This window comes from Budorcas taxicolor, chromosome 15, assembly GCF_023091745.1.
Source record: "Budorcas taxicolor isolate Tak-1 chromosome 15, Takin1.1, whole genome shotgun sequence".
NCBI lineage: Eukaryota > Metazoa > Chordata > Mammalia > Artiodactyla > Bovidae > Budorcas > Budorcas taxicolor.
Window position 1 is genome coordinate 49,451,440 of NC_068924.1, and position 18,367 is coordinate 49,469,806.

General features: G+C 47.6%; 1 protein-coding gene across 4 annotated transcripts in view; it reads right to left on the reverse strand.

Moving 5' to 3' along the window:
• The window catches only part of STIM1 (stromal interaction molecule 1), a 196,731-nt gene extending 179,114 nt beyond the window's left edge, over positions 1-17,617 (reverse strand). For 2 of the 4 annotated variants that reach the window (XM_052653281.1, XM_052653286.1), the window contains exon 1: positions 16,892-17,616. In XM_052653281.1, the coding sequence (XP_052509241.1) occupies positions 16,892-17,024 (133 nt within the window). In that variant the 5' untranslated portion in view covers positions 17,025-17,616. Of the gene's footprint in view, positions 1-16,891 lie in introns of all 4 variants that reach the window. The other 2 variants (XM_052653280.1, XM_052653287.1) reach the window with 2 other exon arrangements.
• Positions 17,618-18,367: the final 750 nt, after the last annotated feature.

An 18,367-nucleotide genomic window follows, 5' to 3' on the forward strand; every position in this document is an offset into this window, starting at 1 on the left:
GAACAGGAATGCACGACAGGGAAGACTACCCCAGTGCAATGGGAATTACTTGTCAGCTAACAGAGCAAAGCCCGTTGGAAGCTAACAGAACAGACAGTTGACCTGAAAGAGCACTTTGGAAGTCTGGAGAGTAGCAAATCCAGGCATACCTGGATCCAGGTCTCAGCCTATATCTCTCTCCACCATGAAATGTGTGGTAGCCCATTCTGGACAAATATTATTACATCATCATGCCTTTCATTAGATGAAGACATGGAAACCCACTCCTCAGCTCCCCAGGAACGACAACCCCATGCTAACTTTTGGTACTCTAGGAGGCTGAGGCAGGACCTAGTGCAAGAAAGTATTGAGTCCAGCTGCCAACATTTTAATTAGTCCAACCTGAAAAGTCTATAACCACAGGAGATTAAAAGGACCCCCCAGGGAAAGCCTCTGACCTTCACTCAGTTCAGCCAATTAGATCTGCTCAAGTGCCCTAATTTTTATCACTGAATTCCTGGAGGAATCAGGCCTCACCTAGCTCTGACTTCTGGCTGAAAGTACAGGCACAAGCTCAGCTCAGGAAGAGAAGCCGGGTTGGGCTATAAGAGAGGCAGCAGCGTCAAATATGCCTGAGGCCCTGACACCTTTCTTGCATTAGTAAACTAAGAACTGCCCTCTTGAAGGCTCTATCCTCCACCCCAGATTCTCACTCAAGGGTACCCTCAATCCAGTAACGCTTGTATTTTAAAGGGGGATTCTCCAAAATGAAAATGACTTAAAGCTCACAAGAATCAAGCTGCATGGTACACAGGGGGCAAATGTAAAAACTGAGGCACAGAGGGATAAAGAGTCTTGTTCAAGTTAATGACAAGATGTTATACTCAAAAACCAATAGACGTCACTTCCCCTAAGGCTCAGCCCTCTGCCTTACAACTGTACCAGGTGTGGCCATACCCTACAACTGTACCAGGTGTGGCCATACTTTTCTGATCGTCATTAAGAGTTAAAAAGCAAGGTTATAAGGAAAAGCAAGAACCTAGGAGACATAAGGTAGTAAAAAGAGGGGAAAAACCAGAGAACTGTATACAAGATCAGATAATTCAGAAGAGGAAAACTAATAATAATAAATTACTCACATTTGTATAAGACACTTGTCACATTATCTCATAAAATCTGCATGCATTGACCTTGTGAGATCCCTTCTGTTACTCCCCCAAATACCAGGCATGGGAAAACTGAGGCCCAGAAAGATCAACAGTATCACAGCCCAAGCAAATTCCTAGTCTAGTGTTCTTTTTTAGTAAACTAGATTTTTCATAAAGAAAGTCATGAAGATTCAAGAGGACTAATCTAGAAAGAGGGGAGAAAATGAAAAAAAGGTTCAAGAAAAACAGTGGGGAAAAAATGCTTTAAGACAGAAGCTACAAAACAGTAAATAGGTATTTTATTAATCAGAAAACCTTGAGAGGGTGTGTGACAAAACATCAGACAAGATGGCCAGTTTCAGGCCTGCTCCTATGACAATGAGTGGACACAACCACAGACCAGACCTGCTACTTGACGATAGCCGAGCAGCCTCCTCCCCATCTCAAGAGGACTCAGGAACATGTATGCTAACCAAAAAGATGACCACCAGAGGACTCCAGGCACTAGCTTTGACCAACAGCTGCACCCGGGCACCTCTGTCCCAAGCCAGGGCCACTGCTGCTGCTGCTGCTTACTGTAGTCTAACAGGAGTTTCCCCTCAAAACATAGCCTAAATTCAGCTAGCACTCTGCCCCTACAGACCTTGAAGGTTGGTAGAAGCTGAAGGCTGGTAGAAGAGCCTGCGGGAAAGGGATAATAATCACCTTTTCTCAAGCCAAGAACACCTGGAAGGGTATAAAGCACTTAATGTTCCTTCTGCAACTTCATTTCACACTAGAAAATTAGAGATGTGTGACTGTGGAAAACTTAGCATGTTCCCAGATCTGAAAGCCCCAAAGGAAGGTAAGTTAGTTGCCTAGGAAGCCTAAAATGAAAGACCTTCCACAAAAAACTGCAAGTTTAAAGTCTTCTCTTACTGGGCCGAAATACTCACTATACATATGGCTCCAAACCAAGTCAAAATCCTAGAATAACACCCTCACACAGCCCTTGAGGGTTTTACAAAGTGCCTTATCTTCCATTGTCTCTATGAGGTAGGGATTAATACTCTCTTTACTGCAAATTTGGAAACTAAGGCTCAGAGAAAAAGCAACCTGGTCAAGGTCTCACAAATGGAAAATGGCAAAGCCTGGAGCTAAACCCAGGTTTTCTTATCTGCAAGAGTCTCTGATTTTCCCGCAGTAAAGGCCCAGCTTTGTTAGGAAGCTTAACGGGTAAAGGCAAGAGATCTGGATTCTCACACTTGGAATCCACCAAGTAGTTCCTGTGTGACTTTAGACAAACCCCTGACCTCTGGGCATCAGAAAACTCATTCAAAAATGGAGTGAAGTAAAACAAGCACAAAGAGAAGAGAATTCTTTGGTTCCTAGAGAACAGTGAAGTGTGGCCATTGCCTATCACTTCAAATGAAGTCAACCAGCCCCCTAGTCATCACACCCTAGCACTGGCCCTCCTTCAGACTGCCATTTTCTATTACTGGCACCACCAGGACCTCACTGCTGCTGCTGCTGCTAAGTCGCTTCAGTCATGTCCGACTCTGCACGACCCCATATGGCAGCCCACCAGGCTCCCCCGTCCCTGGGATTCTCCAGGCAAGAACACTGATGTGAGTTGCCATTTCTTCTCCAATGCATGAAAGTGAAAAGTGAAAGTGAAGTCGCTCACTCGTGTCCAATTCTTAGCGACCCCATGGACTGCAGCCCACCAGGCTCCTCCACCCATGGGATTTTCCAGGAAAGAGTACTGGAGTGGGGTGCCATCGCCTTCTCCCCACACTCAAAAAATGGTTTTGACTCTTTTCTTCCCTCCCTACACTTAAACTCTAAGTCCTATTGAGTGTGCCTCCACAATGCAGACCCTGATCCCTGCTCTTGAACAACTGCAAAGTCTCCTGTGCAGACTTCCTGCCTCCAACCTCATCCCATCAATGCCTTGTGTGTAGTCCATGAGATTAATCTTCCTAAAGCAAAAGTCATGTCATGTCTTTCCCCTACTCAACACCTGCAAGGACTACTTAATGCCTACAAAGTCAATCTGAACTCTTCAGCCTGACATTGAGGTTCTCCATTATCATTCCTGTCTTTTTTTTTTTTTTTTTTTGCCTTATTTTATAGTACTCTCCATCATAAGTGCTACTCTCCAGCCAACCTGGACTAGCTAATGTCCAAAGGCTCTTCACTTTGTCCCACTCCATGCCTTTATTCATGACACTTCCTCTGGGTGGAATACTTCCCAGCCAGAGGAAACCTTTAATTTCTGCCTGGAGTACCTGAAGACCCACCACTTCCTCCTCCATACAGCAACCCTGACCTCTCCAGGTGGAAGTGATCCCATTTTCCAATAGGACCATAGGACACTGAACCTAGATTGCCTTACATGATAAGCTATAAAATGGGAGACCCATTGTGAGGATTAAACAAAATCATGTATGTGAAAGTATTTAACCCAGTCCTGGTATAGAGTATGTGCTCAATAAAGAGGAGCTCTTATTAGGATAAAGAAAAACAATGGTACACATCTAACTCCCCTATTATACTCAATCCTTTTCCCAGGCAGGGTATAACACACATGTTAAACATTAACTGAAGAGGTGAAGAACGCTATATATATATATATATATATACAGACCCTATCCCAAAGCTTATATCCACAACAGCTCAGCCACAATGCTACTTTTGGAGGCTAGAGACTGAATGCATAGCACTCTGTAGCTATACTCTTCATCGATGTGAGGCTCCCATGCAGAATGTATAAGTGCATACACTTTCTCACTCCCTCTCCCATCTCCTACAAATTCTAATCCCAGTTTATTCCAGAATACAGAGGTGACAGAACAAACTAATGTCGCTAATGGTCTGACAAGCTGTATACTTTTTAATCCAAATGCACATCTCTACTAAAATTCATACAGGTGTCTCCTTCCCTCCTACAGTTATTAAACAAAAACAGAAACAGCACTGGCCTTTGGGTCAGATAAACCAAAAATTCAAATCCTGGCTTAGTCATCTTGGGAAAATTACTTAAATTCTCAGTTTCCCCATCTACACAATGAGAAAAATGCCCACCTTTAAGGGCTGTTGCACAGATGTAAAGTACCTACCACAGTGCCTACTGCAGGTGCTCAATAAATGGTAGCTATCATCGCCATTCTTATCATTGAAGTTATTTGAGTTGTCTTAATTACACACATCTCTTTAGTGATATGCAATATGAGCTCCAGCGAACTTTGCCCTTGTCAGCAAAGGTTTCTTGAAATAAGACCTGAAGTCTGAGTACCCAGGTACACACACGGACACAAGCTGCTTTCTAACTTGTGTATGTGTTATACCTGAAGTGCACCCAGCTCCCCTGGTCCCTGCGTTCTAGACGCTGGCTCTGGGAACTTGGAAAACACTAGCACGTTTGTTTTAACATACACAGTGGTGATGAGAGTTCTGAGAGCTTCGTGAGAGCCCTGAGATAACCCAGAGAGGCCAATCAGGAGCAGAGCTACTGAATCTCACTGGAGAAAATCAGAGGCATATGAGATTTGGAAGCCTGCCTGCCTGCCTACCTCAGGCCTGCCAGCCAGTGAGATTTCTGGTCACTACCTCGGCCAGAACTCAATACAAGGCAGCCAGGAGCTCTGTAAACGTGGCTCATGGAGAAAGGGACAGGTTCGTCTGGGTTGGACCATGCTGACACCACAGCTGGCTCTCTTAGGCCTTTTCTCCTTTACCAACTCTCCCTAGAGGCCCCTCCCCAGTGTCTTGAAGGAAAGCTGGTGTGATGTCTGCTCAGCTGGAGTTCTCTGAGGCCCAGGGTGTTCTCAGAATCAGGGACAACATTTAAAACACCAGTGATCTTCACCGGACTATCCCACCTCCCTACTGCACAACAAGCCCAGTATGAAAGAAGGCTCCCTTCTCCATCCCACAGGACAGGCTAAGGAGAGTAGTTCTGTTCATTCGGCCGCCTCATGCTTGCTCTGTGGTAAACCCACAGGGTCCATGGAACCGATGACAGAGAGCAGCAGGGCCCAAGGAAGCCCTGCCCCAGTTCTCATATCAGGCCTCCAGGAGCTCAGCCCTGCTCCACCCCTACGACAGCCACTGTCTCAGGGCAGCCAGTGCCGCGGCAAATAGAAACCGCCAGCGAAAGTCAAGGGCAGACCCACCCCCTGAGTTGTCAGTGTGGCTGATAACTATCTCCAAGTGCAGCTTCAGTAGGTATTCAATAAATAGGGATGAAGTACCAGGCAGTATAAAAACACTGAATGACTACAGAACTTCTCAGAAAGCCCCCATGTGAACTCTACCCCTTACCTCAAAGCACTCTTGTCAAAGTTTTTCCTAGGAACTGATATCAATTTACTTGGCACTCTCCCTCTATGACTATTCGGTCCCAAGATCAACTCATTATTATTCATCCATTTATTCAACAGATATCTACTGGGCACATACCCTCTGATCCATGCTATGATAGATACTAAGGATGGGTGCTATGGTTAAAAAAAAACAGACATGGCTCTTACCCTCAAGAGAGAAAAATATGCAAAAAACAAACAAAAAAGGCTTTAAAAGCTATACAACCACTTCATACAAATTTTAATCCCATTTTCAAGGGAGGAGACTGAAGTTTGGGTTGTGATGTCAGTAAGGACTCAAGTCATGCCCAGTGCTCTTGATTCCACATCAGGCTATCTCTTGTTTTAAGTGGCATAAGCAGGGTGAGAAGAGCACAGAGTGTTGTAGACAGCAAGTGCTATTGGAGTCCAGAGATGAGAGGGAACTTGTGACTAGCATTAATGTCAGGGAACACTTCACAGGGGACTGAGAGGTTAGGGAGGAGACGGGAGGACATTCAGGGAGGCAGTAAAATGATATCTGTAAATAAAGGCAAAAGAGAAGCAGGATAAGGTGCGTTCTGCAGATCAGGACAAAGGAAAAAGCCTCGCTAGGCCAAAATGTAAAGGGAACAGAGGAAGACGAAGTGGGCAAAGCGGTCTGGGCCCAGAAGGAAAATACCACCCCTAGAGGGATTTTTGGAGAAGGCAATGGCACCCCACTCCAGTACTCTTGCCTGGAAAATCCCATGGACGGTGGAGCCTGGTAGGCTGCAGTCCGTGGGGTCGCGAACAGTCGGACACGACTGAGCAACTTCACTTTCACTTTTCACTTTCTGACGTTGGAGAAGGAAATGGCAACCCACTCCAGTGTTCTTGCCTGGAGAATCCCAGGGACGGGGAGCCTGGTGGGCTGCCGTCTGTGGGGTCGCACAGAGTCGACACGACTGAAGCGCCTTAGCAGCAGCAGGGGGATTTTAGAGCCTGCACCATCTCCAGTCCAAACTCCCCAGCAGAAAGCAAAAGTACAGTGCTGTTGACTCATTTCAGGTTTTTCCTTGCAGGCCTCTCATTGACATAAATCTGCTGCACTCTGATCAACACGACAGGACCACAGCCATCCCTATTCAAGTCTCACCTGCCTTAGCAAGTTGTGCCAAAAGAGGCACAGCTTTTGACAAATTCTCAGTGCTCAGAAAGCACTCCCTTGGCACTTCTCAGGTGATCACGAGCAACCCCACAGGGCTTTAGATACATTTACCCTGCCTGTGGAGGCCCCAAATCTATATATAATGCAACAAGCTGAGCCAAACAATGGTGACAATCTTAGTACAGCACTCTGACCCACCTCCTTCAGGAAGTCTGCTCTGTACATCCCAACAAACAGCTCTCTCCTTGCTTGGAACTGAGATTGCCAGTGGAATGTAGAATGCAGATATTAGTCACCATATGCCACAGATATTACTGAGCTTCTTTTTCTATGCCTCACATAAAAGCTCCCTAGCCAGGCAGGGAAGCTCCTCAGAAGCAGTGCTGACTTAACATACCCCCAATTCTGCCCAGTGCAATTTCTGTGAACACTATACAGTATTGTCAACTGCTTTCTGCTCCTCCTCTATACGGGTCTCAGACCTCCTAACAACCCAAACCAGCTGCATTAGGGTAAAGAGGCTCCACCACAGAGTGGGAACAGCATGTGAATGATAATCAGACAAAATCAGATTACAGACCCAACTGAGACCTTGGGCAAATCTCTTCCTGTCATATGTCAATTGAGGAGTTTAGGAGCAATGGTACTTAAAAGCCCTGCCAACTCTGACATACTAGGATGTGAAGTCCTGGCTCCCAACACCAACAACGCAAAAGGTCAGAGTAAGTTTTCCAGCTGTCATGTGTAACTCCCAGTTCAATGGCACTAATACGTCTAGCTCTCCAAAGCCAGACTGGGGCAGTGAAAGCTCCAAGGTCAGTGGCTATCCAATGAGCTCCAGAACTGAACGTACCAAACAAGGAGTTGGGAGACATGACTAGAACCTGGAATAAATTGGGTTTAAAACAAGGGAGGAATACAGACAGAAGGGCCATGTCAACTCTACATGTCAAAGCATTGAAGTCATACATGAACAAAACAGACGTACCACCAAAGGGAGTATAGAAAGACTCCACAAGACTCTAAGGAGCAGGCAAAGGAAGTCAGAGAAAACTTCAGAGGACTCAGCACCCAGAAGCCACTATTCCCAAGATCATGGCCCTAGAATGATGTCACAGGCATCCTCTATGACGGCCCCCAGGGATCCCAACCCTCTTGGTATTCATGCTATTCTATGATCCCTTGGGAGCGGAAGGGACCATTTACGCTTAAGTGAGGGCTTCTTTTAGCAAGGGACTTCCCTGGTGGCTCAGGTAAAGTGTCTGCCTACAATGTGGAAGACCTGGGTTCGATCCCTGGGTTGGGAAGATCCTCTGGAGAAGGAAATGGCAACCCACTCCAGTACTCTTGCCTGGAAAATCCTGTGGACGGAGGAGCCTGGTAGGCTACAATCCATGGGGTCACAAAGAGTCCGACATGACTGACTAAACTTTCACTTTCACCTTGAGTTCATGCTAGACTTACTGACTTGCTTCTAACATACAGGATATGGCAGAAGTTGTAGCACATCAATTGCAAGATTAGGTGATGAAAAGACTACAGCTTCCACAGTGGGCACTCCCTCTTACATCACTTGTCCTAGGGAAAGCTAACTATCACGTCATGAGGCAGCCCAGTGCCAAGGCCCATGTGGCAAGGGCCCAAGGCCTACCAACAACATAAATAAGCTGGAAAGCAAATACTCGCCCCCCAGTGAGCCTTCAGCCCTCGCCCAACAACTTGACCACAGCCTCATGAGAGACCTTGAGCCAGAGGCACCCAGCTAAGCAGCACCCAGATTCCCAACCCACAGAAACTGAATATAATAAATGTTGACTATTTTAAGCCTCTACATTTGGGGATAATTTGTTATGCATCAACACAGGTAGGGACTAGGCCAATCTCAGCCATTTCAAGTCTGCAGGTGGGGCTAGGGAAGTGGTTACAGCCAGTAAAAGGAAGGGGGTATAGGCCGGAAATAAACTGAAATACTAGCACCCAGACATTATCAACAGCATTCCTGTGGCCCAGACTAAGCCTTGAGTTAATGGTCTAATTTGTTCACACCCAGAGTCCATATAAGTCTAGAGGGTACACCTGAAGCAAAATATGAACTGCAGCAGGTTCAGAGAAATAACTTTCATTAGAAAGGTGCCACCAAAAGGAGCTGAAGCTCCAAAACTCTGGCCACCTAATGCAAAGAGCCGACTCATTGGAAAAGACCCTGATGCTGGGAAAGACTAAAAGCAAAAGAAGAAGGGGGCAGCAGAGGATGGGATGGTTAGATAGCATCAATGCGCATGAATCTGAGCAAACTCTGGGAGATACTGAAGGACAGGGAAGCCTGAAGTGCTGCAGTCCATGGGGTCACAAAGAGTCGGATACAACTTAAGCGACTGAACAAGAACCATAAAACACTCAGGTTCTGACTAAGGCTTTTCAGGCTCATAAACCTGAGGTGATGCTGCTGCTGCTGCTAAGTCACTTCAGTCGTGTCCGACTCTGTGTGACCCCATAGATGGCAGCCCACCAGGCTCCCCCGTCCCTGGGATTTTCCAGGCAAGAGTACTGGAGGGGGTTGCCATTGCCTTCTCCAAACCTGAGGTGAGAGAACCCAACTATCCCTAATTGTGCAGTACTTTAGAGCTTATAAAGCCCTTTCATCACATGTTATCTCAATTGATCCTCGCTACAAATCTATTCCTTAAGGTTTTTGCCCTTTCTACAAATGAAAAAACTAACGCTGAGACAGGTGAAGTGACTTACCTTCTACAAGCCCCACAGAGCTGGAATTCTGAAGCTCCCCTAGATCCAGATATTAATGTCTGTTAACTATGGCCGATTTAGATCCTCTGACAACCAAAGTTAATCATCTCATCTAGGCTTCTACCCAGGCCCACCCACTCAATTCCCAACTTTCTCCTCCCCATTACACATAAGCCTCTCTGGAATTAGACAGTTTCCAGCTACTTTTAACTGCATTCTCTTGGTAAGGGCTGCAACAATAAAAGTCTGGTTTCTTTAAAATCCTAGACAAACTTCTTCCAAGTGAAGTGAGGCTGTTGCACTCAAACTGATCTGAATGACTTCTTTAACAAAAGCAAAAAATGAGAAATTCTTTTTGTTCATTTGTTTTGCCTCATCGCACAGCTTGAGGGATCTTAGCTCCCCGACCAGAGATCAAAACTAGGGACTGAACCCAGACCCCGCCAGTGAAAGTGCCGAGTCCTAACCACTGAACCATCAGGGAATTCCCAAACAGTGAGAAATCCTAAAGCAGTGAACTTTCTAAAGAAGTAAAGTTTATTTCTTCGACTTTATCTAACCCTTTCAAAGGAAAATTTTTTTCAATTTCTAAGCAACTGCCTAGTAACCTACGGGAGAAACAGAACCAGACAATAAATCCCCTCCAATTCAGTTTTACAACCTCTACAATATGTAAAGTTTACCACATGCCTAGCCTTTCGCTAGCAGAGAAGGCAATGGCACCCCACTCCAGTACTCTTACCTGGAAAATCCCATGGACGGAGGAGCCTGGTGGGCTGCAGTCCATGGGGTCGCTAAGAGTTGGACACAACTGAATCGACTTAGCAGTAGCAGCAGCAGCCTTTTGCTAGAAGTTTTTTGTACTAACCCTTGAGGAGTTTATATCAAGGAGGCCGGGCACATACACAGAACACTCCAACAGGGCAGCATGATTGATAAGATTATAGACTCTACCATCCTCCAAAGCAGCACTTTGTGGTAGGTGACTAGACTGTTCAAACCCCTTTGTTAACACAGCTATGGCCAGACCAGGGCTTCCCTGGTGGCTCAGATGATAAAGAATCTGCCTGCAATGCAGAAGACCTGGGTTCGATCTCCTGGAGGAGGGCATGGCAACCCACTCTAGAATTCTTGCCTGGAGAATCCCCATGGACAGAGGAGCCTGACAGGCAATAGTCCATGGGGTCACAAAGAGTCAAACACGACTGAGCGACTAAGCACAGCATGGCCAGATCATTGAGGTTAAGCTCTGCAAGCCAGACTGGTTAAGGGTACACTGACAGATATAGTGTTTTGATAAAAACAACAAGGGCTGGATACACCGATCCCCAGAGTTAGGGTTCTGAGCCTGCCACTTTTTAGCTATGTGACCAACACCACAATTTTCTCAGCTATAAATCCTCCACCTTTAAAATAGGCTTAATGGGAATTCCCTGGTGGTCCAGTGGTAGGACTCCATGCTTCCACTGTAGGGAGCATGGGTTCAATTCCTGGTCAGGGAACTAAGATCCTGCCTTCTGTGTGGTGCAGCCAAAAAAACAAAAAACAAAAAAACCAGGCATAATAATAAAAACAGCTCTACCTACTTAAAAGTTAAGGATAACATAAAACAATACATTGAAAACGGAAAACAGATCTGAGCTTCGATGAAAATACTGAGTGCTCTGGGTGAGCAACACCTCCAAGATTGAGGAAAAGCCCAGAATGGGTACCAAGATATATGAAAAGCTTTGAAAGGAAGAGAGAAAGTGCAATCCATTCAAACAGGCCCTGACTCCAGCTTTTCTAACAAATTTTAATAGAGGTTTTAGGTTGGACCCAATAAAAACAGAGATAGACGAAGTACAACCCCTCCTCCCTTCTTCCACAAAGAGCTTATACTTGGAAAAGAGCAAACATCTGTACAATGTGCCATGTGTTACATTAGAACTTTATATGTAGTATCCAGGGGTAATAAAGAAAGCTCTGTATTATTAGTTGACTTCTTAAACTGTGTTGTAGCACATGGGTATGCAATGCATTATTCTTTATATTTAGTTGTATATCTTCATAGATTGTAATTTTTTTTTTAATTAGCAGTAACAAAAAAAAAGAAAGCTCTGTTGGAGACCCAGTTTGGTATCGTTCTCTCTCCCAAAAAGTGTGACAGCCAGAGCTACAGGGTCTCCTGGAGAATCATTCCTCACAAAGCGTAGTGTACCACATGGGTAGTATGCCCATGCAGTCACTCAGGACTGTATCTCAAAGCCACACAGCAGGAAATGAAGGGCCCCTTGGGGCTCAAAGCCAAGTCCTTTGGAGACCTAGAAAACCCTCCCTGTAAGACCTCATCCCCTCCTTGTCAGAGTACAGGAGTTCTTAGCATGAAGGCTCCACATTCCTAAGGGGCCCGTGAGAAGAATTCAGGAGGGCTTGTGAATTTGAATGGGAAAGAAATTATATCTTATTTTCAGTATTATCTTACTGAAAGTTAGCATTTCCTTCAATTATATATTAAAACCAACCACAATATTATTAGCACCACCTACGATTTTGTCACCAACAGAAATTACAGACATTCCCATGCCACATTACATTGGTGAAGACATCTCCAAATATTATACACGATCATCATTACTTCAAAATTATAGTAGTTATCAGACCTGCCACAGATCACACATGACTGCAATCTTCCTGTCTACTGGCCTCCACGTGAGGTAGTTGGCCAACTATGAAGCAACTCTGCCCAGTTATTGTTCAGCCTCCAAAGAGACCCCGTGGGCTCACACTGGTGCTCCAGACCTTTACAATACCTCCTTTCCTCCAGCAATCCCCAAGTCAGGCTACTCCCCACCAGGTTCTCTTTTGCCTCTGCCCAACCCCTCCTTACCGGAGAAGGCAATGGCAACCCACTCCAGTACTCTTGCCTGGAAAATCCCATGGATGGAGGAGCCTGGAAGGCTGCAGTCCATGGGGTCGCGAAGTCGGGCATGACTGAGCAACTTCACTTTCACTTTTCACTTTCATGCATTGGAGAAGGAAGTGGCAACCCACTCCAGTATTCTTGCCTGGAGAATCCCAGAGACGGGGGAGCCTGGTGGGCTGCCCTCTATGGGGTCGCACAGATTCGGACACGACTGAAGCGACTTAGCAGCAGCAGCAGCAACCCCTCCTTCCAGGAAGCCCTCCCCAGCCACCTTAGCCTAGCTCAGCCCACGCAGAGCTCTTTTAATCCTTAGCCTATACTGTCTTCCCTGCTTGCTTCATTAAACTTGTGCATTATGTTGTATTTAATATTCTCTAAATATATATCCCCACCCCCACTCCCAAACTGGATTTCTTTGTAGCCCTAGGTTCCTTCCAATTGGACTTGTGGTTTGAATAACTGATTAAGCCTGGGTCCCTGACTCAAAGTTCTTTGTCTAGTTCTACTAATAACCCACTGTGGAATTTCTGTGTGATGCACCTCTGGACATCAGTTTCCTCACATGTAAAAAATAAGTTGAACTAACTGATGTTTCCACCTCTAAACTTTTGAGTTAAGCAATCACTTTTTATCTCCCCAAGATCTGAGAAAAATTATGGAGGAAACTGAGAAGCCTCCCCCAGCTCTCTCAGGCAGGGTTAGTCACTTGCTCCTCTGGGCTTCCCACAGCCTTCTGTATGTATATATCATACCTCTACTATAGCCTTTATCACAAAGTTTTGAAAGAGTGTATAACCCAGTGGCTGAGGTGGAGGTGGGGAGAAGAGTCAGACTGCCAGGGTTCAAATTCTGGCTCTATTCCCTACTATCTGCACCACCTTGGACAAGTTACTTGACCTCTTTATGATTTCATTTCCTTACTTATAAAACAGAGATAATACCAAGCACACAGAATGGTTTTAAGAATTAAAAGAAATAAAATGCTTGGAATAGTGCCTGCCACACAGTAAGCACTAAAAAATGTCAGTTGCTATGACTGTTGATGTTAGTGATGTTATTAATGTCTTACCAGGCACTAGGTTCCTACTTTAGCTAGCTCTCTTTCCTCTTCTCATTCTCTGCCACAGCACTCCATGTTTTCTTCCATAGTACCTACCACTAGATACTACATTTATTTATTTATTTATTTTCTACCTCCCCACTAGACTGTAAACTCCATGAGGCCAGAGAACATGTCCGTTTTGTTCATCCCAACACCGGAACGTCCCTGGTGGTCCAGTGGCTAAGACTCCCAATGCAAGGGACCGGGGTTCCACTCCTGGTCAGGGAACTAGATCCTCCATGCCACAACTAAAGAGTTTGCATACTGCAACTAAGAGCTCGAATACAGCACCCAAAGATGGCACATGCCCCAACAAAGATCAAAGATCCCGCCACATGCCGCAACTAGGACCTGGCGCAGTCAGATAAATAAATAAGCAAACAAACAAATATTTAAACAAATAAACTCCCAACACCAAACACAGAGCCTGGCCCAGAGCAGACACTCAAATATTTGCTGAATAAAGAGCACATGAACTGGCACTGTCCAATGTTTGCTAAATAAATTAACCTAGTTAAGGATGACTGTCAAAGCTGAGGTGTGGGTACAGATGATGTCCTAGCTGTCCTAGGATTAGAGTGACCCTCTGCCCATCCCCCAGTATTAGTCTCAGCCAAGCCCCACCCACCTGCTCTTGGCCCCAGTCCAGTTCCGGGAGCTACCCTCAGCTAAAATTAGCATAGCCACCAAGATGGCCAGGCCATTTATAGCCTTGGAGGCAGCAGCAGCTAGCTGGGTGGGCAGGCAGGACTCTGGCCTCCCACTCCATTAGCAGTTGGTTGAGAAGCCAACCTGCACTCTGTAGACTGCCTAGATGCCTTTCCTCCAAGGCCCTGTTCTAGCTCTGCTGAGTCAAACCACAGTTCCTGAGTAGAGGCCCTCAACCAACCCTGGCAGTCACAACCCCAGACTCAGGTAGGACCCCTCACACACATTCTGCAGGAAACATTTTGAGTTTCTAGAGACAACGGGTCCAGAGACTAAGGGAGGTTCTAAGCATCAATTTCAGGCCAGTTTCACAAGTGCCAGCCCCAGAGCAGCACCACCATCAAGCACAGATCTTTACTGAAAAAGTAATTTAGCACAGCTGGGTATACAGGCACCAAACGGGAATGGCCTCTCTGCAGTTCAGTAAGTTCTAGCAGAGCACTACCTTCCCTAGAGAGCCAGACCTTTATGATAGGCATCTACATCCAACAAGACAAAAAATGCAATTTTCTGGCCCCTGCAGAAGACCCTCCAGAGGAGAAAAATACAGCCTTTTTATTGGCTTTCATTAGGGCCCACTAACTCACCAGGAGGAAACTAACATTGTCTTGCCCTTGCTTAGTGCTCCTTTAACAGGGCAGGGCCTACGAAGTTGGAAGAAGGCTAGGTCTTAAGAATTAGAAAACTGACCATAGGACCCAGTTTCTTCAACAATAAAAACGGGGATAATACCACCTGCCCCACATTCTAATTGAGCATTTGCAAGACTTGTGGGGAAAAATAGCTGTGTGTTTGTAACATACAAACTTTAGAAAACATACAAATTGACTAGATATGTTGAATATGACTTAGAAAAGTGGCTGTTGTAAGGCTAAGTAAAACTCCTGTGTTCTGAGGATACAGAGGGAATCGAAAAGCTATGTAAATAGCTCCTCACCAAATCCAGTCCATGAGCCCAGACCACCTCTCTGCAAAAACGAGTTCCTATCTGAGTCAGAGACAAAGTCCCAGACAGGCGCAAAGGGACAACCTACCAGAACAACAGTGCTGGGGCCTCCAGTTTACCACAAACCATAGCCATTCCCAGCACCTGGGTCTCTAAGATTTCCTGCCTGGGATTCAACATTATTGTGACAACAGAAAGTAACTTCTGAACTGAGAGGAAAAAAAAAAAGAGAGAGAGAGAAGCTTTAGTATAATCAACATAACCAGGCCTCTAAAATACATTGTGTGGAGGGCTGTCTCCGTAAGCTTCATTCAGAGGGTGGTTATGAGAGATGAGGAATGCCTCTTACCTATGGCATACACAAACACACAAATCTTCCTGATAGCTAGCTAGTGCCTAAATTCAAAACTTCATCCCTTTTAGCACGTGTTTAAAATACACAAATGGTTCCTTGCTGACCAAAATATATATATATATATATATATATATATATATTCATTTTACATCAGGCACTCATATTTTAGGGTGAAAAAGGAACATATTATTAGTTACAAACAGCGATGTCACTGGGACAGCAGAAATGCTCCTCAAGTCTTCTTCACAGTTTGACCTACATCGGCCTACTAGTTTTCCCCTTCATAGCCCAATGAGAACCAAGCTTTCAGTTAGTTTCAGGGGCCAAGGAGACAATGTGTGGAGAAACAGGATTAATATGCAAGGAGGTCCTATCTTCAAAGCTACATCCTAGGTGCCATACTTACACATAAGGCAACTTCTGGCCTCACTTTTAAGTCAACCCTTGAGGTACCTATAATCACACCCAGCCCAGTCAAGGAACTTAAAGGGGGATTACCTAAGAAAGGGTCTACCACCAAAGTCAGCCCCAGAATCCATCCATGAAACTTCCTGGCCACCATGACACTTCCTTTTCCTCCTTGTATCAATGGGTGTTCACTCAGGTGACCCCTCCCTTGAGCTTGCCCACCCGTAGGAAGGACCCAGCTATAAATTCTCCTTACTCTGCAGCCCACTGCTTTGGGCAGATCCCAGTGACAGGGTGAGAGACATGAGGGTAAAAAACTGGATTCCTTCTAAGCTTTGTGTAAAACAACTGAATTTTAAAGGTGCTTTTTTTTTTTCTCTGCAACAGAGCACCAGGGCTCCTACTTTTTTGACAAGGTTCCATGAGTACACAGGAAAAAGCAGGAGAGATCAAAAATATCGTAGAACTCCTACCATCATCAGTCAGAGGAAACAGAGTAAGTCAACAAGTGGTCCCAGGAATTATATCATGCCTATGTCAAGAAAAGTCCATTTAACTCCCTAGTGGTAAATAGCATTCCATCTAAGGAACTGCTTTGATATTTCAGATGGGCACAGCTAGGAGACAGCAGATTACCTAAGGGCAGGGAGGAAATAGGGTTCCCACGCTCACTGGAATAGCAAGGCACACCTCAACACTAACTTACAGAGTAATAAAGCTGGCTCAGTCCTGACTTTCCCTGCCCAGTCCAAGTAGCCTCAACCTCCCCTGTGCTGCCAAGCGCTGAAACTGGCCAAGAGCAATAGACTTATCATCTGCCCAGGCCATTATTCCAGGCAAGTAATCCTGAGACAGGGTCTCGACTTGCTGATCTGAAAGGCCAAGGTGTGCCAGAAGCAAACCGCCTTTCTCTGCCAACAAAAGACATCCTGAGAAGGGATGAAGAAAGTTGTTCAAGAGACAAAGACATCAGCAGTAGCTCCTGAACGGAAAGAACTCCCTGGACTCCTAAGAACTGGCAGTGCCATGAGTGGGTCCTCCATCAATCACAAGTGTAGAAACCGACTGTTCAAACTTCCCCACTTGGGCAACTCAGTTCTTGCCCGTGGCAAGGCCTTACCTGCTGCAGTGGACTCCTCAGAATTGGCCCCCGAGCCGGTCGCCTTCTCGCTGTGGCTTTGGCTGAGGCTCTGGCCGTGATGCAGGAGGAGCCCCCAAACGAGCCACAGGGCAAGACGAGCGCACACATCCATGACTCCAGGTCTCAGTCAACATGCGCCTGATGGAGACACCTCAGGGTCTCAGAGGCAAAGTTGGGAGCACGGTCTTGGAACCCCAGGCAAGATGCCCTCGAGGTGCCGCAGCTGTCCAGCCACCCGCGAGTCTGCCTCCTCCGACAGCCAAAGGTCAAGTGCTCCAAGTTTGGGAGCGGGAGGAAGGCCGGCGTCTCCGGCCCAACTGTGGGTCCGCTGGAGCTGCGACGGCCTGAGTGCCCTGTCAGCTCGAGCCGCTTCCGGAGAGTTTGGACAAGGTGGCCGCGGAGCCGCTGTCCGCTCCGCAGCCGGCTACACCCCTTGGGGAGGGGGTGAGCGGGCGGGACCTCTCGCGGGCACCGGAGTGGGGGAGGGAGAGAAAGGAGGAGAAGGGGGCACCTGGCTTCGCCCCCCCGGGGATCCTCGAGCAGCGCAGGTTCGGGGAGGGCGTGCGACTCCGAGGCCCCCGCGGGCGCGGGCGGCTCGGGCGGCTCGGGGATCCCAGGCCTCCAAGGCCGAGGTCAGCGATCCCGCCCAGTCCCGTGCCCCGGCCGGCGGTGCCCAGGTTCAGCAGGCGGACGCGCACGGGCCAGGCCCGGGATAGAGGCTCGCGGGCGTGCGGGCGGGAGGCGCGGGGCGGGCCCGGGGCGGGCGGGGGCGTGCTCTCCCGCAGGCCCGCCCAGCGCCGCCCGGCCCCCAGCGAAGCCCGGGCCCGCCCCAGCGCTGGGTTTATCCCGGAATAACCTGTTGTAGGCAGCCACCCGGCGCCCGCAGACCCCGGAGGGCTCTCCCGGTCCGCGCTAGTCTCCGCTAGGATCCCTCTCCCCAGCCAAGGGTCGGGTCCCAAGCTTCCCTTTCGCCCACTAGTCTCTCCCGTGCTAACCGCCCGCAAACGGACGGGCTGGCGGGCGCTGACACGCAAGTCGCTCAGGTAACCCAGGCCTGCGGCGGCGGCGGCGATGATGACAGTGGCCCGGATCTCCGGGCCTCGGTGCCGACCCACTCGCCTCAGCTCTAGAGCCGGGCAGGGCAGAGGGCCTGGACACTACGACTGCCGCCCGGTACTGCCCGAGGAGACAACGACCCGGCCCGGTTCAGCCGGGGGCGCGTTCCCAGCCCCCTACTCCCGGCCGGCATCCCAGGCTCCGCCCCTCTCGCCGCGCCCCGCAGCCAATCGGCTCCCGCCTCTCTGCAGCTTAGGAACCCGCGCGCTTAGTCACCCCTGTGCAGCGGCCCCTGGCGGGCAAAGCTAGGTTCTGCGGCCGGGATCGGAGCTCCTTGGGAGGCCCTGCCCCTTTGCAGAGAGCTGGGGAATTAGAGCGAGGACCCGCCCCGGGGGAGGC